Source organism: Cinclus cinclus, chromosome 2 (genome assembly GCF_963662255.1).
Source record: "Cinclus cinclus chromosome 2, bCinCin1.1, whole genome shotgun sequence".
NCBI lineage: Eukaryota > Metazoa > Chordata > Aves > Passeriformes > Cinclidae > Cinclus > Cinclus cinclus.
The window spans coordinates 44,993,418-45,013,330 of record NC_085047.1 but is presented as its reverse complement, the minus strand read 5'-3'; the positions used below and the strand labels follow the sequence as shown (position 1 = coordinate 45,013,330).

Below are 19,913 nucleotides of genomic sequence, written 5' to 3'. Positions count from 1 at the left end.
AACTGAAATCCACACATCTCTTCAACTCTTCAGGGTATTAAATGATTCAAACTGGCCAAGAAATCAATTTATACATAAACTCAGAGATTAATAGGCTAATAACTGTCTGGGAAACCCAAAGTTAAAGCTCAAGTAAGAAAATACCTGTAGTCCTCTTACATAAAAGGTAAGAATCCTATTTAAATTTCCATCTGATGTATGGGCCAGTTTTCTCAATCTCAAGGAGAGCTAAGACAATGTGTACCAATTCTCACTTTGCTACAGATACATAGGGGTGAGAATGTAAATGTCAATACTCTTAATAACTCAATGAGCATATTTTATTAAAAATATGCTTACTTTGCACTTAACTCCACATTTTGAATTTCCCTCCCCATGCTTTGAACTCCTAAACACCCTGTCATCAAAGTCACCTAACCCTGCTTATTTCTACAATCTGATAGCCTATTACAGATACAAAATCTGCATTTAAACACAAGGCTAGCACAAAACATTCCATATTTTAGTAAGAGTTCTAAGTTTAAATTCTGAGATTATAAAAGAATAGCAACTTAATTTTTAATTTTAGCAAATTAGAATTAATTTCACAGATTAATTAACATCTGCTAGCAATATCAGAATGTAAAGTTACAGGAACGAGGAAGTTCAGACAGGAAGAACTAGAGATAATTACTTTGTTTACCTGCTATTGATGTGGTGAATCAGGGTGTAAATTACATCTCGAAGGACAAAAGCCCAGGCTCCTCCTAAACTGTCTTTGATCTCTTTAAGTAACAGACTAACAAACAAGTGATAGATTGTAAGAACTCTGTGTTTCTTATACATATTTTTTGTATCTGATGCATGCTTACAAAGAGCTAGAAGGATTTTCTGGAATGAATCCTAAAAATGAATAAAATGTAAGTAAAAAATTACTCAAAATGTCAATACAGATATCAAGAAAAAAACTTAAAAACCTAACATGGGCCAAAAATCTTCATTATTTTTATTGCTTTAAACAAACAAAAGACCTACAGAGAAACCAATTCTCCAAACAGGACTATAAGACAGACCCCTCTTCATTTTCTGTTCTTTATTCCCCCAACATGAGAAATGCTATGCATATTTTTCAGAGGAAAAATGCAAGTTTCTAAGGAACAAAGTTAGAAGACAGCAGAACATTTATGATTTATTGCAAGGCTGTATAAGATTTCACACTGTCAGTAAAAGAAAGTAAATTTTATATTTTAATTGTAGGCTGTATTTAGTAAAAATTGACTAAATTTAATTATTTTAGAACATTCTTCAGACATGTGACAAATACGCCACATTCTAAACTGTGTCTGGTACACAGAGATTTCCTCAATCTTTATAATAATCCTTTCTACTTTACATGTTTTATATAATGCACATTATTACATAATTTACATACTTATATAAGACATATTACACATATAGTGTAATAATTAATGAAGTAATATTATGATATAATGCACATAACTCTGTCCCTGAATTTAGGACATCTTCCATTTCAAAGGCAAACAAATGAATAGAAAAGAGTCTAAGGTTGTTTATTTTCTTCACAGAGAAATTATGAAAATGTCTCATTTAACTAAAGGGTACCCATAATTGAAATTTTTGCATTCTACAGGAAAAGAAAATCATCATTACATACTTACAGGGCTTTTAGAAAGAACTGCTACAATACTTTTTAATTTGCTTTTATGGCAGTTGCTAATATATTCCAAGGTTGCCTTAATCACATAAGATGGAAAATGAGGAGGATTAGGAGCAGGATCCAGTTCCCTAAAGGAATTAAAAGAGATTTTTATTCTTATTCTTAAAAATCAAACTACTTGTATTTAATACAGTAAAGTCTTAATGAATAAACCCATTAATTCCTAGAAAATATTTTCTGCTTTCAGCAAGAAGCACCAAAAGCATCCAGAAAAGTGACATGGACCTTATTCTGTAGCTGCTTGGTAGCTGTCAAAACTGCACTTTCTTAACATTTTTTAACCTTTTTTTTGAAAGATAATATTGTTAAAGCCCCACACATTTGTCTCATCTAAAGTACTTAGTACAAAAATCTAATTACAATTCATGGATAAATCTTCTGCATTTTGTAATTGTGGGAACAATTTGGTTGAGGAAAAACAGAATAGTGAACTTTTCCGGGACCTCAAAAAGAAAAGAAAGGCATCATGGTAGTAATAAAAGTGCATAATCTAAGTTTTTCTTCTTCAAAGGAAGAGCTCTATTTACAAGCAGACACCACAGTTCGTTAATAAACTCACTGCAAAAAAATTATCTAAAGAGTTCTTAAATTCTCAGCCATTTAACTTTTGGCAGATTTTCAGAGAAATGCTTTGGATTCTTTCAACTTACTATTTTTACAATAAAGGTATCTTCCTCAAGAACTTCACAAAATGTAATGTTTTTCCAAAAACTTTGTATCTGAACATAAAAGTCTGGAAAAGTATTATGGAAATACGGATATTTTAGGACAACAACAAAGACTGAAAAGCTAATAAACATGAAGACAGTTATGGCATTAGGCTATTTCTATACATTAGGAATTTGTTTATTTGGCAATGCTTAACCAATCTCCTTAACAAAGACAAGAGCTGCCACTGTAAGAACCACTAAGAGACAGTTCACTTCACCTCTCCGTGACTTTTAAAGACCATTAAAAGAATCACTTTAACCTGACCAATTTTACAGAGGGCAGTCCATCCAAATTTGAACTTATCTCAACTGGCAGTGGCACAACAGTCCAGCTCATCAATACACAACAGCACTCCCTTGCCCACTGTTCATTCCTTCCATTAGCTGCACTATTACAGAGCTTCTCCTTCCTCATCTTGAGAAGTAACTAACTGAGAAGGTGTGACTATGATATATCATTACCAGTAACAATAAACCCACTCAGCGTCAGGGTTACCTCTTCTTACGCCTGAAGGGCACATTTTAATGCACAATGTTACACAAACACACCCAGCATTTAGAAAATCTGCAAGTACACACCTTATATATTTACTTAGCTGAGACCCTTCTTCGACCGTGGTACCAGCTGGTTCATACAAGGTCATCAACAGTTCAACCACAATCTCTGGCAAGTTACTATGAGATAAATTGTCCATTTGCTACAAGAAGAAAAACAGCATTTTAATTAGAAAATGGTATTTCAGCCAGAATGATTTCTTTGGCTTCTAAGAAAGCCTACTTCCTTGTCTAGATTCTCCACTTGCTCCATCATCCATGACATACAATTCATTCATAAATTTAGCCTGGTTAGGCTTCTCTATGGCAGTCACAGGCAGAACAATCTGTTTTCCTACAATATACAGAGGAAAAAAAGTTTTATTTTACTACTAGTTCTAAACATAGAGTCTGCCTCTGGAGAAGATGTCTCCTCATAAAGCATTAACAAAATATTTTAAGAGGAAAATGTGACAGATATACGACATAGAAACTCAGGGTTGTACAATGAATGGTAAAAAAAAATGTATTAATGTAAATGTAAAAATGCATTATGAAAAAAAATTATGCTTCATTATGAACTCTCTGCCTGAAAGTTTCTATTGAATAGGGGTAAAAACTTGGCTAGCAAGAATTTATTAAAATACTACATTTCCACCTATAAATTTGAACTATTTACATAATATACAAAGGTTTCCTTCTGGTCTGTTAAACACCATAGAACTCAATTTATACATTTTAAATGGATACCTGTTTTCCTAAGCAGTTTTCATCCTTAAGCATGTCATAGACTTTAGAAGCCATTTCTCTTTGCTCTGCTACTTCACTTTTTCCATGGCTTTGACAGGCAAAGTACGGAAGGATATTGACAAGTAACTTTGGAAAACAGTCTGCCAGAACTTGTCTCCAGTCTTTTTCAATCTTGCTGGCAAGTGATTTCACATCTTCAAACTGACCTTTAATCACCAGGTGTGGAACCAAAACTTTGTAACAAGACCTACATGTAGTAAATACATTTCCAAAATGTCCTTAAATTACTTTTCTTAAGAAATCTTGAGCATCATATAGTAAATACCATTCCTCTACTGTATAACTAAACTTACAATCATTGTTTAGCTACTGCTACACAAAAATAAATCTTACCTGCATAAATATAATACATGTGATGCTTGGAACACATTTCAAAAGTTCTCAATACATCACCTTACAACAAAATCCTGGTGCATTACTACATTTAAACAATTTGAGACCCTGTGTCATAATTGTACATAAATTCTAAATAATTATTTCATCCTATAGCAAACTTACCTGTAAAACTCCTCAAGGCTAGTATAGTTCAGAAGAACATAAGGAAAAGCAGACAGGCTATATCCACTATCATTTATTTTCAGCCACTCCATCACCAAATAGTCTAAATGTGATGTCATGAAGTCTTCTATACTTTTATAGCCAAAAATGTCAGACACTTTTTTCAAAACCTGAAATGCATGAATTAAGATTGCAAAAATAGCATAAAGAGTATTTGGTGTTAGGGCAAACTGACAATACCACACCACCATGTGTACTGTACCCTCAGCCTTTTAATGAATATTTGTGTAACTCAGCCTCTGTTTAACCTAAGTAATTTTATTATTTGTACTGCCATATCTCAGAAGAGTGCAATCAAGAAACTACATTTAACCCATGTAAGTTAAGAAAGGAGGGCCAGTATCTATTTTGCAGGGTACAGACTGTATGCAAGAACAGGAAGCAGTGAATAAAAAGAAAAGATAAAAGGAACACATGGACTTAAAAAATTACTGGCATGAAAGGCTGAAGAATAAACAGCAATCATTTCAGTACACCCTTGTGAACTTCAAAATAGAATTCCACAAGTCACATACCATCTTCCAATATACTGCATTCATTTTACATATTTTCCACATAAGAAAACTTGCTTCCACTGCGTAGAATGATTTTTTAAAATAAGATCTGCAATATTCAATGTATAAAAGTCTATTTGTATTTCAGATCTGTGCTTTGAGCATTCAAGAATAGCACTAAAACTGCCTTTCATGATTTCACTATTTCTGTATAAGTCATTACATATAAAGACAAATTATTTCAGTTATATAATTCATACCTTTACAAAATTTAACAAATTTCGATACTGAGAAAAACATTTTGTAGTCTTTCAATCTTAAATTTAATTTATAACCTGAACATCAAATTAAATGCCAGACTTGCCTTTTTCACTAGGTGGGGCTCCAATCCATTCTCTTTCACAGACTGGCAAATAGCAAACAGAGCTTGCTTTTCACACACTGGGCTGCAGCACAGAACCATGGTTATAAGCATCAGCAGAACTGCTTTTCCATTACTCTGTTTGTCCAAAAGAGCTTCAGGACTTGCATCACCCCTGACCTTTAAGAAAAAATGATTAAGACCTTGAGCAAATATATATTCTGTTAAAGCAATTTCCTAGTTAATAAATGAGCATAAATAATTTAAAATTAAGGGCACTGACATAAATAATTCTGAACAAGTCAAGTCCCCTTTTTTTACTCCTTGATGCGTATAGGGAAGAACTGCCTTGCCATTTAAATGCAGTTCTCCCCCTACTCTAAGGCATTGTGCCAACACATAGTGAGTTTAAATAAGTTACAAGAAACTGCAATGGAAGGAGAGAAGCTAACAGACACCACCAAGCTGAGAACAAGTACTCAAAGCAACACAGAAACAGGACAAGGAGCTGGAGGTGACAGTTCAGAGGGATGAAAAAGATGGCAGAGATGAAGCCTCAGCAGCAAGGCCAGGCTACAACACAGCAGACAAAGGGAAAAGAGATAACATGCAAGTAGGTAACAGCATGACAGAAAATAAGGGAAAATGTAGATAAGTAGATGACTTAGCATGGTAGCAAGGAAGGAGGAAGAGTGAAAGAGACTAAAAGAAAAACTGAAGTAATTCCACAGTACTATACCACATAGTTGTACTTCCAGTCACTGCATTGAAGTCTAACTTTTCCTTCATTTCAAGCTTCTTCTGAACAGTTCAAATTCCTAAACAGTTCAGTTTTGTGAAAACCACTGCTCTAATGCCACTGGAAACATGATCTTTCCAATATTTAAAAATCTGGTCTTATACTATGTAAACACATCATTCAAATTACACTGCCCCTCATTATATATGTATTTTCTAGATTACTACAGCTTCATTTTTCTAAGATTCTTACGTGTTACAGCACTGAACCTGCAACAACTAATAGTATGATACAGAAGAGCAGTCTCAAACACAACAGTTTACAAATTTACAAACTTCTAATGTGGGCAAAACTGTGAGTGACTCAATATGAAAGGAATTTCCTGATTACCACTTTCTTTCACCAGTTCAGATTACCAGAAGTCCAGAAGAAATGTTTTCAGAAAACCAAACATGATCATGTTCAAGGTAATTTTATGCAAAAAATCAAAACTAATAACTAGATCTTAGTACCAGGTTGCTCATTCCTTCCTGAACTCTGAGGTATGCATTCTCAAAAGCCTTTTGCTGGAGCTTCAGGGGAAGAGGTCTTGACATTCCAGAATAATCTCTCTGTTTCACATCTTGAAACAGACTTCAAAAAAAAGGAATAATAATTATCAGCATAACATTACAGAATTATTATATATGGTCCATATAAAAAAGATTCTGATTTTCTGAGTTTAATTATTTTTGTCTTAATTGCCTTATATAGATTTTTCTTTATTTTCTTATAGAGCGGTTTCTCACTCTATACTGTTCTCTCACATCACAGAATAACTGAAACGCAGACAAAGTTTGAACACTTCAACAAAATTTGGTAGGCTTTTATATTCTATCAAGACTGCAGTTCCAGAAGTATGGAAAAGAGTATCTATGCAGTAGCAGAAGTGACATTAAGCATTATTCTTACAGACAGAAAAAATATCTACATTATCACCTGTTAATTGACTTTGCAGCGAGAATGCGAACTTGATGGTGACTGTCTGCAAGAAAACGTGGGAAAGCATCACTCACAGGTAGATCTTCATTTTTCACATTGAGGATTGCCCACTTGCAATGAGGATCAACCTGAAGAAAATTAATATTATGATTTAAAATGTATGGGAGATTCACTGCAATATGAAAAAGATCTTTAGAACCTATTTTAAGTACATAGTAAGTAAATATTTAGTATGCTAATGAATGTCAGAAAATCTGGGATTACCTCAAGTAGGGCTTTCATGCAATTTAAAAGGGCCACTCTTACTGATGCTGTGCATTTCCCTCCTTGAGATAAATGCCTAAAACAAGGAATACTCAATTAACAAAAAAGTTGCCCACAATTTTGAGAAACAGTCTAGCAAGTTAGTTTCTGCTGTTCACAGTTGGCTCCTTGGTCCTCCATGGGCATGTTTGGGAGGATTTGACATTTTTATTGGTAATAGCAAACAATATTCTTTTGGGGTTGCTGAACTTATCACTTGTTATAATTACTGATGCACTTCAGCATACAGTCTTTGTTTATACACAAAAGTGTACTGTTTATTATTCTAGTACTACTTTAAGGATTAATTTTTTGCTACAAATACAGTATGACAGAAAATCTGGAAAGTTAAATGCATGAAGATTCCACAGTGCACACAAACAGCAAGACACACAACAGCACTACAGTCTTCTTACTGACAGCAAAGATAAGAACTAAAAATAAAAAATGTCATGCCCAACAGACTCCTGCATAAAATAACATACCAGAAGGCTTCAACAACTGTCAAGAACTGTCCTTTGGCATTCCCTGCCTCTTCATCAGCATGTTCATCGAACTGGGCCAGCCCTACTGCTACAGGGAGCAAATTATTTAGGATTACTTTACAAACTTCTTGATCTCGACGATACAAAGAACACACATTACTGTGAAGGAAAAAAAAGAAAAAATTTCCTGAAAAAGTCACCAAATCCCCTGAAATGGGTGCAAAACATGTGGAATAGTTTGTTTCTTACGAAAGAGGCTTAAGAAGCATATCAACATCAACTGCAGGCAAGAGGTGTCCTTCAGCAGGGAGCTCCTTCAACAGGATCAAGTACTGTGGAATAAAAAAAACAAATGGAAGAAAGAACCCAAACAAAACCAAAATGGAAAACAGTACTCAGGAAAATAATTAGACAAAAAGAAAAATTAGGAAGTTTTTTTCTTAAGTCTTACACAAAACCATGCAGGAAGACACCTGTCAGCAGCTACTGTGTGTTAGAGTGGTCATCTTTTCATGCAAACACTGTCACACAGTAATACAGATCATCAAACTTTTAGAACTTGCTGTAAAAAATATTCCCTTGGTAAACTAAGCCACAGATATTATTTTACTACAGAGAGTATTTTTAGTTCTTTAACTAATAAATAATTATAAAGGCAAGATATGTATTTTTCTCAACTCTTCATTTTCTGGCTTACAAATTTGAGCTCCTGTTTTCCTCATTACAACACACTTCAAAAACACCAAATGTAGCCATTTTAAGTCTTCCCAGGGGACCGATGACAGACGAAAGACAATGTATAATTGAGGAGACTATGCAAATTTGATAACAGTACATTTACAGAAGTGGGTCTGCTGCAAAAAGCCCCTCATACTCACCATGTGCAGATGCAGGGGCTTAGTGCTGTCAAAGACACTGCCTTCAGTCAGCATTAACAGCCTCCTCCGAATATCAGAGGCTCGGAAGCTCAGTGTCTGAACTTGGACTGTAGTTACACTAATACATAAGAACCTCACAATTTCAAGGAGAAGTAAATCCTGCTTTGTCAACTGTTCTTCAGCTAATGGACTCAAAGCACCTGGAAACAAGATTTTCATGAAAGAAATGCTTCCAAAACTAATATAAGTTCTCAAAAAAGATAGAGTACAAGCAACGTTCATGTTCATTTGTTATTGAGCAGTTAGGGCATTTTAAGTAAGAATTTAAAACAAAAGGTAACAACAATACTTGTAACTCTTAACAGGAATGAACAGATAGATTCATGCTCCTATCCCTCTGAAGGTCCACACATATTGTCAAGAACTATTAATCAAGAGGAGAAAATTTAAATAGGACTATTTTAAAGAGAATTAAGCACAATCTAATGAGAGACAAGTACTCTACAAACACATTTTCTATTCTTTTCTTTGCCAAATTTTCTGGCTTTGGAAAAGTTGAGTGTCATTTCTTGCAGTATTTGAATTATAAAATTAAAAATAAACTACTCCTTTTTAAATGAGCTCGAACATTTCATTACCATTTTTAAAACACTGATGAAAATTATTAATGCTTAGAAAGTATGTGGGGTTCAACCATTACCTGCTTCAACTACTAATAAAGTAGCACAGTTTTGTACCCCAGTATCTTTCAAGCAAAGACATACTTGCAAGAACAAGCTTTTGGAAGTAGTTTTGGAGGTAGCGAAGACTTACCTGCCACAGTTTGCATGTCACCAGATTCATTTGTATCACTGATGTCAGTCACTGAATGATCATCAAACAAATCATCAGATGCCAGGTTATCTACTTCCATTATACTCTCCTCAGGATCACTCCTGAGATCCACTTTTCCTGGAACACTTGGCTTTCCAGTAACTGTCATCTGACAAAAACACCATATCCTTTTAAAGTTTGCTTTTAGGGACAGAAGAAACACCACAGACATAGCAGAAGGAGAGACACTGCAGTTTTCCAGTGAACTAGAACAAGTGAAGACAGTTAAGAGTGACACAGAATTGATGAATTTCATCCTTTGTGATAAACCTGTTTTCTATACATGGTCTGAACTATTCTCTTCAGGATAGAAGCTTCTTCAGACAAATACTTATTTCTGTGTTTTAGATCCGGCCATGTAGAGTGTTAGCTTCTAAAAACAGTTCTCTCTGTAAGACTCACCAATTTCTCACCATACTTCCTAACTACAGAGAAATGAAAAGGAGACATGTGACTTTCTGAGGGCAAACTTATTACTACTTTCCCTACAAGATGGCAAGTTAACACAAGGAAAAACCCCCAGGTCTTCCTCATCTAAAAAGCAGGAATTTGTCTGCCTGGACACCACCATGTGCCAAAGACAAGTTTTAAGAATTGTGCTAAATACAGTGATGTGCCACACTTCCACTTTTCCCAGTGGGAAAGAATCAATTTACAGTTAAATTTAATTCCCACATAATAAACACAAAAAAACTGATGCTGCTTTACAAGTGCATTAATGTTAACTGTCATGTGGTATAGAATTATTTTGTATATACTTCTACTGTAAGAAAGTATTAAAAACATAAAAAACAGCATAATTTTTTTAATGTGAGCCAGAATGCTAACCTTGATCAAATGTCATCAAATGTTATCAAATTATCTTCTTTTTACCCTGAACCTGTACTCAAATGCTAAACAGAAATGTTTCTGGATAGGAATTCTCTACAAAACTCAATGTATTTCAATTGATTTTTTTTCAGTAATATGTATCTTGTTCGGGTTGCATCCAGCTCACTGTGCTGTAAAAACAATCCTCTCACAGAAGAGCACTGCATTCAGAAACAGACAGAATATACTTACCAGATTCTTGCAAATATCTATCAGATCGTTCATAAATTTTGATGTTAACAAACGCAGGAATATATTAGACAGCATCTTATTAGCACTGCTCTGTAAGGAAGCAAGATGCACAGGAATTAAAGGTATGCTACTCAATTTCCTGATCTCTGTAACGAAGAAAGAAATTTAAAGTCCTTTATAAACTTTACCTTGGTACAACTGCATAAACATTTTGTATACTGCATTATCAAAGTCCTCAGTGTGTGGATCTGGGCATCTTCATTTAGTTTGTTTCTAGACTGGGAAATGCTTTCGCCGGCATAATGAATGAGAGACTAGTAAAAATACAACATGGTTAGAAAAGCTCTGTGAAATGCCCATATACTTTGGCACCTACACAGTGCACACATAAAGACAAAAGGAAACTGTTCTCATTCATACAGCTTTGATATTCATAGTGTGCATCAATGAATCCTAATTTTTTTCTGTGATTTTTGTTGTGCTCATTTTGCTCAAGAAATGACAAAACCATAGCTCAGACGTGTTTGAAACACTAATCTTTCCATCACAAAAGAAAAATACAGCATATCTCCATAAAGTGTAAGTTTTGGGTTTCTGTATTTAAGCAAGAAACCACCTCAGATAGGACTAAAAATAAAAACAGCAGGAATAGCTGTCTTCATACTGGTTTGAACCATCAAATTATCTTGAATAAAAGACCTATAAATGAAAGGACTTGTTATCCTCTAATTAGTCCTTTGTCTATGTGTCCACGACTTTCGTTTTTTTGAAAGGTGTGACTCGGAAATGCATCAATATTTTCAGTATTCTCCAGTGCAAAACTCATGCATTGGTGCACTGACAGAATTTGAGTGACTCCTCTCTTTCAGCAGCAGTAATATATTTAAACCTCTCTAAGCTGCCTTTTTCTGAGGAGATACCTGTGCTCTGAAAATGTGTCAGTACGAACAGACTTTTATGAATTAATTTATACTCAAATGCTTTATTTAATTTTTAAAAGGCTCCACATGCATTACTGCTTACCTTAGCATTCTGGAACAATGCTGACTTACAGGCATCCTCCTCTTTAAAAATACCAGTGTAGCAATAGCAACCCAGAACACCAACCAAGAGACTGACACATCGGACAAGGTGCTCAGCAGTAACAACCTTAGACTAAATCAAATGCACAGTGTAAATACCAGCAGTTCATCACCACAAAATACAGAATCCATAGGCTTTGCCTTGGAAGTAGATTGTACGGGAGCACAAATGTAAGGATGTAACAGCAGTTTCTAACTTACCGTAGGACCACAACTGCTTAAAAGCTTTTCTGACATTGCTAAAAGGCAGTTCTCCAGTGTTTCCCTAAGATTTTGGTTGATGGCAAGTCTTGAACCAGTCACATTTTTATCTGCAACATTTGCTGCAAAGTTAGTGAAAATATCCATTTCATCAAATGTTGTCTGCAGGTACAGCTCTTCAACATCAGAAAAATTGTTTTCTTCTTTCCCTTGCACATGTTGCTCACTTGAAGAAGAGACACAATTTTTACTGTAGCAGCAAGTATAAAACTTACAAGTCTTAAATACTATTATTTAAATACAGGAAATATACAAAAGCAAAATAAAATATTTTATCTTTTTGTGCTTCCAAACCCTGCTTGACCTTTACTTTCTGACATGACTTTACTGTGGAATGGACAGCACCATTCTAGCTCTAACTGACCCGTAAGGAAACATGAAGCCTGCACACAGATCATACCTCCTCCTGCAGTTATGGAGCTGCATCTGCTTTGTGTTAGGGTCCCTGATCTCAGCCTACTTGGAACAGCTGAAGCAGAAATCCACAAAGCCCTTGAAACTAGCATTTTTAACTTCTAGTAGGGAAGTCTTATCTTGCATCAGATCAAGTTACACACATTCCAGTCTTATTAAGAGGAAACTGGATATAGTCCAAAGCATTGGTTAAAGATGCAGCACCATTCCTAGCTTAAGTACCTATAATGATTAATTTAAAAACATACCATTTAGCATCATTTTGGAAAAAGACCATGGAGACTCTGCAGTTCTTCATCGTAAGGCTCACAAGAATTTTTTGTAATACAAGATGAGGAAAATCACTGTAAAAAAGAAAATGTGTTCATATTTTCTTGCAGTCAGACAAGCTTTTGGGATTCCTGCAGCACGCACAAATACTAACCAGATTAACAGTGTATCTTAAAAGAGATTTAAGTTTTCACTGAAGATTTCTAACGCAGAGGTCGCATATCTGCTATGATACAGACAGATAACCAAATTACATCCCCAGAATGGCATTCTACAGGAAGCTCAAAACCCCTACAGACTCTGCTTGAGCTTTAATATAACAGAATTCTGCATTAATATAATGCATTTTTCCCTGCACCATGTTTTGTGTTACAGGGTGAACTTACATGTAAAGTTATGTCACAAAAACTTTACCTGCGGAGCACAGGAGGCAACTCTGCACATTCTTCTATTTCTTCCTCCAAACAGCTGGACAGGAGCCACTTCATTATTGCCTCCCTTAACACAGAACCCAGAATTCTTTCAGAACTATTCTCTTCCATTCCTATGTCCACATTTTCTGGCACTGAATAGGCAGACATCACTAATGATAAACAACATACAGCAGAACTGCAACAAAAATGGAACAGGGGATTTGTGAGAAACCATATGGTATTTGCTGATCAGTACTCTAAAGTAAAGTCAGTATTTCTGCAGGCATGGGAAGCATCAAATACATAAGCAAGTTAACAAGCATGCATACTGGTCAACTCCTTAATGGAAATCTTTGCATTTTCATTTTTCTTGATTACAGACATTTCCTAACTATCTTAAAGACTGTGTCAGAGTATTTATTTCAGAATAAAATTTCAGAAGAAAACATACTCATAACTTCAAAAATTCAACATTCATCTGTCGGTCAGATCTTTAAATTTTTAGTCCATTTTAAATTTTAGTATGTTCTAAATGTGAAGAGGCATGTCTCTTCTGCCTCTTCTTTCAGTCTTATTATGTATCTATGATCATTTCAAATCCTTAGAACACAAACATGTGCAGTTCTTAAATAGAAATACAGTCACGACAACAATGTTGAGTAACACAGTGGTTTTGGTTGCACCATAAAGAGGAGTGTGAATCAGACACAAGACACTATCCTTGATTCTATTTTACCTTGAAGGTTTGCATGCAGGTCCCAAAAATATCTTCCAGAGTTCTTTATCTGTTACAACAAGGTTCCCTTGAATCATAGCTCCAAGCAGCCCAAAGCTCTCCACTTCAATTTGCTGAAGGCTTATGCTGCGAATGGTAAGAGTCCAGATCTTTGCCCAGGTTCTCTGGAGCTCCAATTTGTGGGTGCTTTTCAAATCAGTTTTCTGGCTTTGACACAAAGCTACCTCTGAGAGACACTTTAGTACGTATGGGGTCCTTTCTCCTCGGCGCTGCTGAGGCAGTAACTGGTGAAGGACATTGAGTAAGGCAGGCAGCTCACTGTTAGGAAGACTCATGGGATACTTGGATATTAGCTGACTTGTAATCTGCAACCTTGAAAAACACAAAGTGAAGGAATTAATCGCAAACATACAGAAATTTCCATTTTCAGAAGTAAATGAACAAACAAACAAACAAACAAAGCCTTCTTCAATTGCCATTTCTCATTTATACTTTCCAGGACTGAGCTGATTTGTTTACTATGAAAAGTTAAAGATGCAGTATTTCTACCATTTTCACTTGTAAAGACTGCTCATCTCCCCTCACTATCACTAAAAATATCTTACAATTCAGAGGTCCCTTGTGGCAAACAAAATACCCCTCAATCAAGGTCCAAGGTAAGAAGTCAGGCCTTGGAACAGTTTTCAGGACAGGTATTACAGAAAACTGTGTGAACTAGTCCAAAATGGCCAAACTCCTAATATTTACTGTACTTAAAGCAACTTTCCAAATGCTCTGACAACATAAGTTCACTGCTTAGATACATAATTACAGTATGCCCAGACACTCAACTTAAAGGCACAACATATTCAGGAGAATGTTAAAAGATGTCTGGAGCGATACTTCTTTCATGCAAAGATGTTATTACCAAGGTATGACATCAAAATCCTTCTGGGATCTTTGCAGGTTGTCTCGAACGACCCCCCAGCTCAGCTCAATCCTCCTGCGCTTGTTTGGTGCTGTGTCCTCTCTGGACTCTCTTTGTGAAACACCATAAGACTGGGTAATTTCAAGGACTTTGGTACCCTCTGTAAAAACCTTTCAAAAAGAGGAATTAAAAGCCATGTGAATTAAAAAAAAAAAAAAGGTAGCAGTATTTACAAGAAGGCTGAAATGCTTATAGCCTAACAAGAAACACTAGTGAATTATAGTATGTTTCTAAACAGTACAGAATTAACAAAACACAACAGAACACAGACAAAAGGTATGAATACCTCAGCAAAGCATACAGCTCAGTAATTATACAGTCTATCTTATAGTCAAATAAAAATGTTACCTGATGACAAATATCAGCCATTAACTCAATTAAATTTTCCTTTACAGCAATATTGCGCGAGCCTGAAGAATACTTCCCTCTGCTACTGATGAGATTTATTTCATTTACCAGTAGATCATACAGGTTATGTAAGATGCTTTGCCATTTTGTTAAGTCATAGGCACCTGTACATGCAAAAACAATTAAAAGATAACATGTATCATCCACTTGATACAGTATGTAAACCTACCAAGACAATGCAAAACACAGCCCAAATCTGAGTAAAGCACACAAAGTTCTACAAGTGCAGGCCTGAAAAGTAAATTATATAATGGAGAATGACTGAAGTACAAAAGGGGGAAAGTTAAGAGAGAACTTAATCAGCATATAGAAGGAATTAGGGTAGGAATTAAGTTTCTACAAAACAATTCATCTAACTGGAAAGAATACAGTAAAAGGCAATGGATAGATTTGTACCAAGTATAAAGAAAAATTATGCTAGGACTAAAATAGGCCATGACAAACAAACATAACTACTGAGGTATATTCTCTGAGCAGTTTTACACTGTCAGACTTAACTGACAGTAGTGATTTCTGGGTTTAAACAGACCTGGCAATACATGTGGCAATCTAAACCCAATCTAAATTATTATTTCCTTTCCTCAGAGACTTTGTATTTTCATTTAGCAATTGAAACTGCCTTTTGATTAAAAGATGTCCCAACCTTAAAGGACTTAACAGTCAATATGCTCATAGAGGATACAATTTGAAAACTCCTTTTTACTTTCACTCAATATTAACCCACAGCATAAAACTATTGACAAACAATCACTACCATTAATGTTTCCAAGGCTCAAAATCAAAATTCAATATCAAAATTCAGAGTTGGCACAGTAACTTAAACAATCACATGCAGAAATAAAAAAAAAATAAGCTTTTTATTGTACCTCTTCCCTGAGTTTTTGCACCCTTTGGATGATGAATATGAACTTGGAGATGAAATAACTCGATTATCGATTCTTTCAGGGAATCCTTTGGTCTATACTGAGTCCAAATGTAAAGCACTGTAGGCAGAATTTCTTCCCCTACTTTGCAAATCTGTATGCGACAGTTGTCAGCAAACTTGTTGCAGAAGATATTCATTGCTCCAACAATATGATCCAGGCCTGCGATATTCTTCTCCTGCCTGTAACACAAACCTAACACTCAGTCTTCCAAAATAAATAATCTTATTTATTTTCGTAAGCATCGTTTAAATGTAAACACTAGCAAGTAACAAGTATTCACCAAACAAATGCAGAAGTTATTAGTATTTTAGAGGTGTTCCTTAACTGACATTTGAAGACAGAAGAAAACATATCTGAAGAATTATTACCTGTTAATACTCAAGTCTAATCCCAAATACTTAAAATAAATTATTTTCTAGCATACAAAAGGAGCACTTGCAACATACCTTGCAGACTGCATTGCTTTTGTAAAGAAGACAAGCATGTCAGAACACAACCCATCAGTTTGGAAGCAGAACCCTCTTGTAAGTGTGTGAATTATCCTAGCCACTAAGACTCTATTAATGTTCCCAGAAGGTCTGAGGTATAAATGGCCATACAGGGTCAGCAACTCTGCAAATGTATTTAAAAAAACAGAGGTAAGTATAAACATATACATTACAGAGGATTACATTAAAAAATCTTGACACAAAATATTGCTCTGTCGCCAACAGCTGGAATCCATGTTCTTCCTATCAATAGCAACAGATCCCTGATTTTATAAATAAAAAAATTGTCTTCTATAGTGTGCCCCAAGAGTTATAAACAAGCATTAGGGTGGAATCACTAGAAAAGGTTATAATAACCTTTACAAAGATTATATACCCTTCCTTTAATAAAAGCAACTTGTTTCACTTAATGGATCAAAGTCTGACTTTCTCTGATTTATTTGTGTACTACCTCACACAGCAGGGCATCAAACAAAACACATCTAAAACATTCCTCTATAAAAGCAAAAGGCATTTCTAAGAAGGCTCAAAAATGTTACCTGACCACTGCTGCTGGGATATCTCACACCAGTATTTCCTTACTGAGAGGATATCCTTTAGGAGTATACTACTACAGTCAGAACCATAAGCCGAACAACTTGTTGGATCTCTTATAACTTCCATGACATAAATCAGAAGTTCCTGACATTTCAGCCTGGGTCCTCCTGCATGAAGAAACAACATGAGACTATTTAATTAACCCAAATTCTACCAAATAAATCTGCAATTAATTGCTTGTAAATGTTACTTAATTTAAAAAAAACAAAACAACAAAACCTACAGTTCTTAAACGGTTATATTAGGAAACATTTTTTTAAACTGTTTCTAAAATATAAATTACCAATGGGAGGATATATCACTTACAGACACACAGATTAATTAGAAAAAGGCACTGTGAAGATCAAAAGGGGCAGAAAAGGAGCACAAATGACTGATTCACATTAAGATATTCAAATAGTAAATATCTGGAAGAAAATAAGATGAACTCTACAGTGGTAACTTAAATTCTAAGTAAAAATTCAAAGTTGACAGCAAAGTACCAAACCAAACCAGTATCTCTATATGACAATGTGTATTACTGACGTTTATTAGCACATCTGATGAAATATTTAACCAAGCTTCCAAATTCTTGTATCTTTTTCTGTCTGGTAGTTTGGGTTGAAGCCGATGCATTTGGTTTTGTCTGCTGCAGGTTTTTAAGTTCTTTCTGGAAGTATTTCTGCAAGACACTTCAAAAATAAAAGAGATTAACCAAGGATCTGCTCATTTATAACTGAAGTACAAAAGGAAAATGTTGTTTTAGCCTAAAATAGCAGCTCCTGCTCTTCTCACGATTCTAGTTATCAAAGACTAAAACCAACTGAAATATACTACAGTCCAAGCATGATGAAAACAGTCTATAAAAGGACACGCAAATTTTAAAGATAACTTGGAGTAGGAACCAAATTTTTCTTTAAACTTTGCACAATGCTAAACATAGAACTTATAATTAGGATAAAAAGCATTGCTAAGTCTTTTCATTTCTGCTGCAACATTATAAAACAAAATAATAAGCAGTACTTATCATTGTTTTTATTGGGAAAGCCTTCAAATCCTATTTCTTTATCATTCAAAGTTAATATATTGATTATATTTTAGATCTATTTATAAATTAAACTTGTCATCATATTTGTCACTGTAATTGATACTTTCTGGCCTACTATTTCAATTCAGTTTAGAGACTCTATTTTTGTATTCCTCTTGTGTATTTCTAATATACACAGCAACTGTCTCTAAAGCAACATATAAAATTTATCAAGTACTTTTTATGAAACTTTTGGTACACCTCTGAAACAAAAACTATTACAATGCTGTCCAATTAAAAAACATAATGGAAAGCTGACAGGACACCATTCAATGAAAAGTAGTAATTCACATGGACTTTGACCATGAAATTTAACAGTTTGAAGCTGCTGTAAGAACTTATCACACTCATGCTTAGTCCAATCTTGAAGTACACCTGAAGCAGATTGTACCAAAGATCAGCCTCTCCAAACATGCCACCATCCTTCTACTGTGTCTTGAGGAATTCAGCAACACAAGAAACTTTAACAAAGCTACCTGTGATCCACATAAGCTATACACTGAAAATCAGAGTGAAGAATAGTTTTCCATAAAAGAAAGTAACTACTATTTTTGGAAGGAAAAGCATCTACCCAATTAACGATGATTTTCCTACCAGTTTTCTGTAAGTGATAAGTGCGGCACTTTTGGCCATTTTAAACTTACTTCCTTTGGAGACTAAGGTAAGTAATTACTTGTTTATAAGCTGACAAGAAGTCTAAATCAATATACAGAAATACAAGCATTAAAATAGGTCTAACAAACAAAAGAATTATGTCCTCTTTAAAAAAAATTGTGACCATTCACAAACAAAACCAAGAAACTACCTAAATATGGCATCCCAGTTGAGTTGCTTTCCTTGTTTAGAATCAGAATTCCGGTCCAGCTGGAGAACTACTTCAGAATCACGGAGAAGTCGCTTGAAATTTTCAATTTCCTTCTAAAAACATATTACAAGAAGAACAGTATTTTACGATTACCTTCATTGCTATTTGAAGTAAACCACCCAATAGAAAACTTCTTACCCTTCGCTCCACAGCTTTCTCATTTTCAAGGCGACGACAACAATCAAGCAGATCGTGTAATGCAAAATTCATGGTTCAGCATATAGAAGAGTCATTTATATCTGCACACAGAAGAAATGGCTAAAACAGTAATTACTGAACACACCCCCAAGTTAAAAAAAAAAGGGGGTTACAGCATGCTGAAATGTTTCACTGAAGCTTATTTGTGGCTGGGTCAGTCTTATCGGTTGCAAAACTGAAGCAGTTTCATGTCAAGAATGTGATCTGTTCCCACAGACACCAGTCACAGAATAACTGCAGAGAACCCCTTCATATAACTCCTGACTTCCTCCCTTTCTGTGAGCGTTCCGTAGAGCTGGGCACACAATTGGGAGTGCAATTATAGTAAGAATGACAGAGCTAAATACATTCTGGCAAGCAGAACTAACTTTCAGCAGCTCTCTTAACATGATGCTGGCCAGGAGAAGGCAGCACTTAGAAAATGCTCTCTCACACTGTACATTTTTATAGGGATGCATTATGTATTGACAAATCCCCAGGGACTCAACATGTCAAAGGATGATTAAATATCAGTCATATGAAAAATGACTTTTTCCTTCTCTGATCACTTAAAATTATGCTTCTTCTTCTTCTTCTTTGACAGAGGTTGGAATTAACTAGACCTTGCATTACATAAAATTATGATGCTGCAGATCACAGCCACGATGTTCTATTTAACTTCCCTGCTTCTACTTTGACACTCTCAGAGGAAACCTGTTTGGAAAAGATCTTTTTTTT

At 35.0% G+C, this 19,913-nt stretch overlaps 1 protein-coding gene across 1 annotated transcript in view; it reads right to left on the bottom strand.

Moving 5' to 3' along the window:
• Nucleotides 1-19,208, bottom strand: part of ATM (ATM serine/threonine kinase) — a 53,802-nt gene extending 34,594 nt beyond the window's left edge. Inside the window, 28 exon segments of the mRNA XM_062487580.1 lie at nucleotides 683-882; nucleotides 1,659-1,785; nucleotides 3,007-3,125; nucleotides 3,712-3,958; nucleotides 4,270-4,439; nucleotides 5,188-5,364; nucleotides 6,436-6,556; nucleotides 6,902-7,032; nucleotides 7,169-7,244; nucleotides 7,693-7,851; nucleotides 7,942-8,024; nucleotides 8,571-8,770; nucleotides 9,384-9,552; nucleotides 10,506-10,595; nucleotides 10,694-10,819; nucleotides 11,529-11,654; nucleotides 11,789-12,014; nucleotides 12,511-12,606; nucleotides 12,947-13,141; nucleotides 13,682-14,053; nucleotides 14,589-14,758; nucleotides 14,997-15,160; nucleotides 15,923-16,161; nucleotides 16,429-16,594; nucleotides 17,010-17,174; nucleotides 17,593-17,738; nucleotides 18,939-19,051; nucleotides 19,137-19,208. Of these exon segments, the coding sequence (XP_062343564.1) occupies nucleotides 683-882; nucleotides 1,659-1,785; nucleotides 3,007-3,125; nucleotides 3,712-3,958; nucleotides 4,270-4,439; nucleotides 5,188-5,364; nucleotides 6,436-6,556; nucleotides 6,902-7,032; nucleotides 7,169-7,244; nucleotides 7,693-7,851; nucleotides 7,942-8,024; nucleotides 8,571-8,770; nucleotides 9,384-9,552; nucleotides 10,506-10,595; nucleotides 10,694-10,819; nucleotides 11,529-11,654; nucleotides 11,789-12,014; nucleotides 12,511-12,606; nucleotides 12,947-13,141; nucleotides 13,682-14,053; nucleotides 14,589-14,758; nucleotides 14,997-15,160; nucleotides 15,923-16,161; nucleotides 16,429-16,594; nucleotides 17,010-17,174; nucleotides 17,593-17,738; nucleotides 18,939-19,051; nucleotides 19,137-19,208 (4,445 nt within the window).
• Between the last annotated feature and the right edge of the window lie 705 nt (nucleotides 19,209-19,913).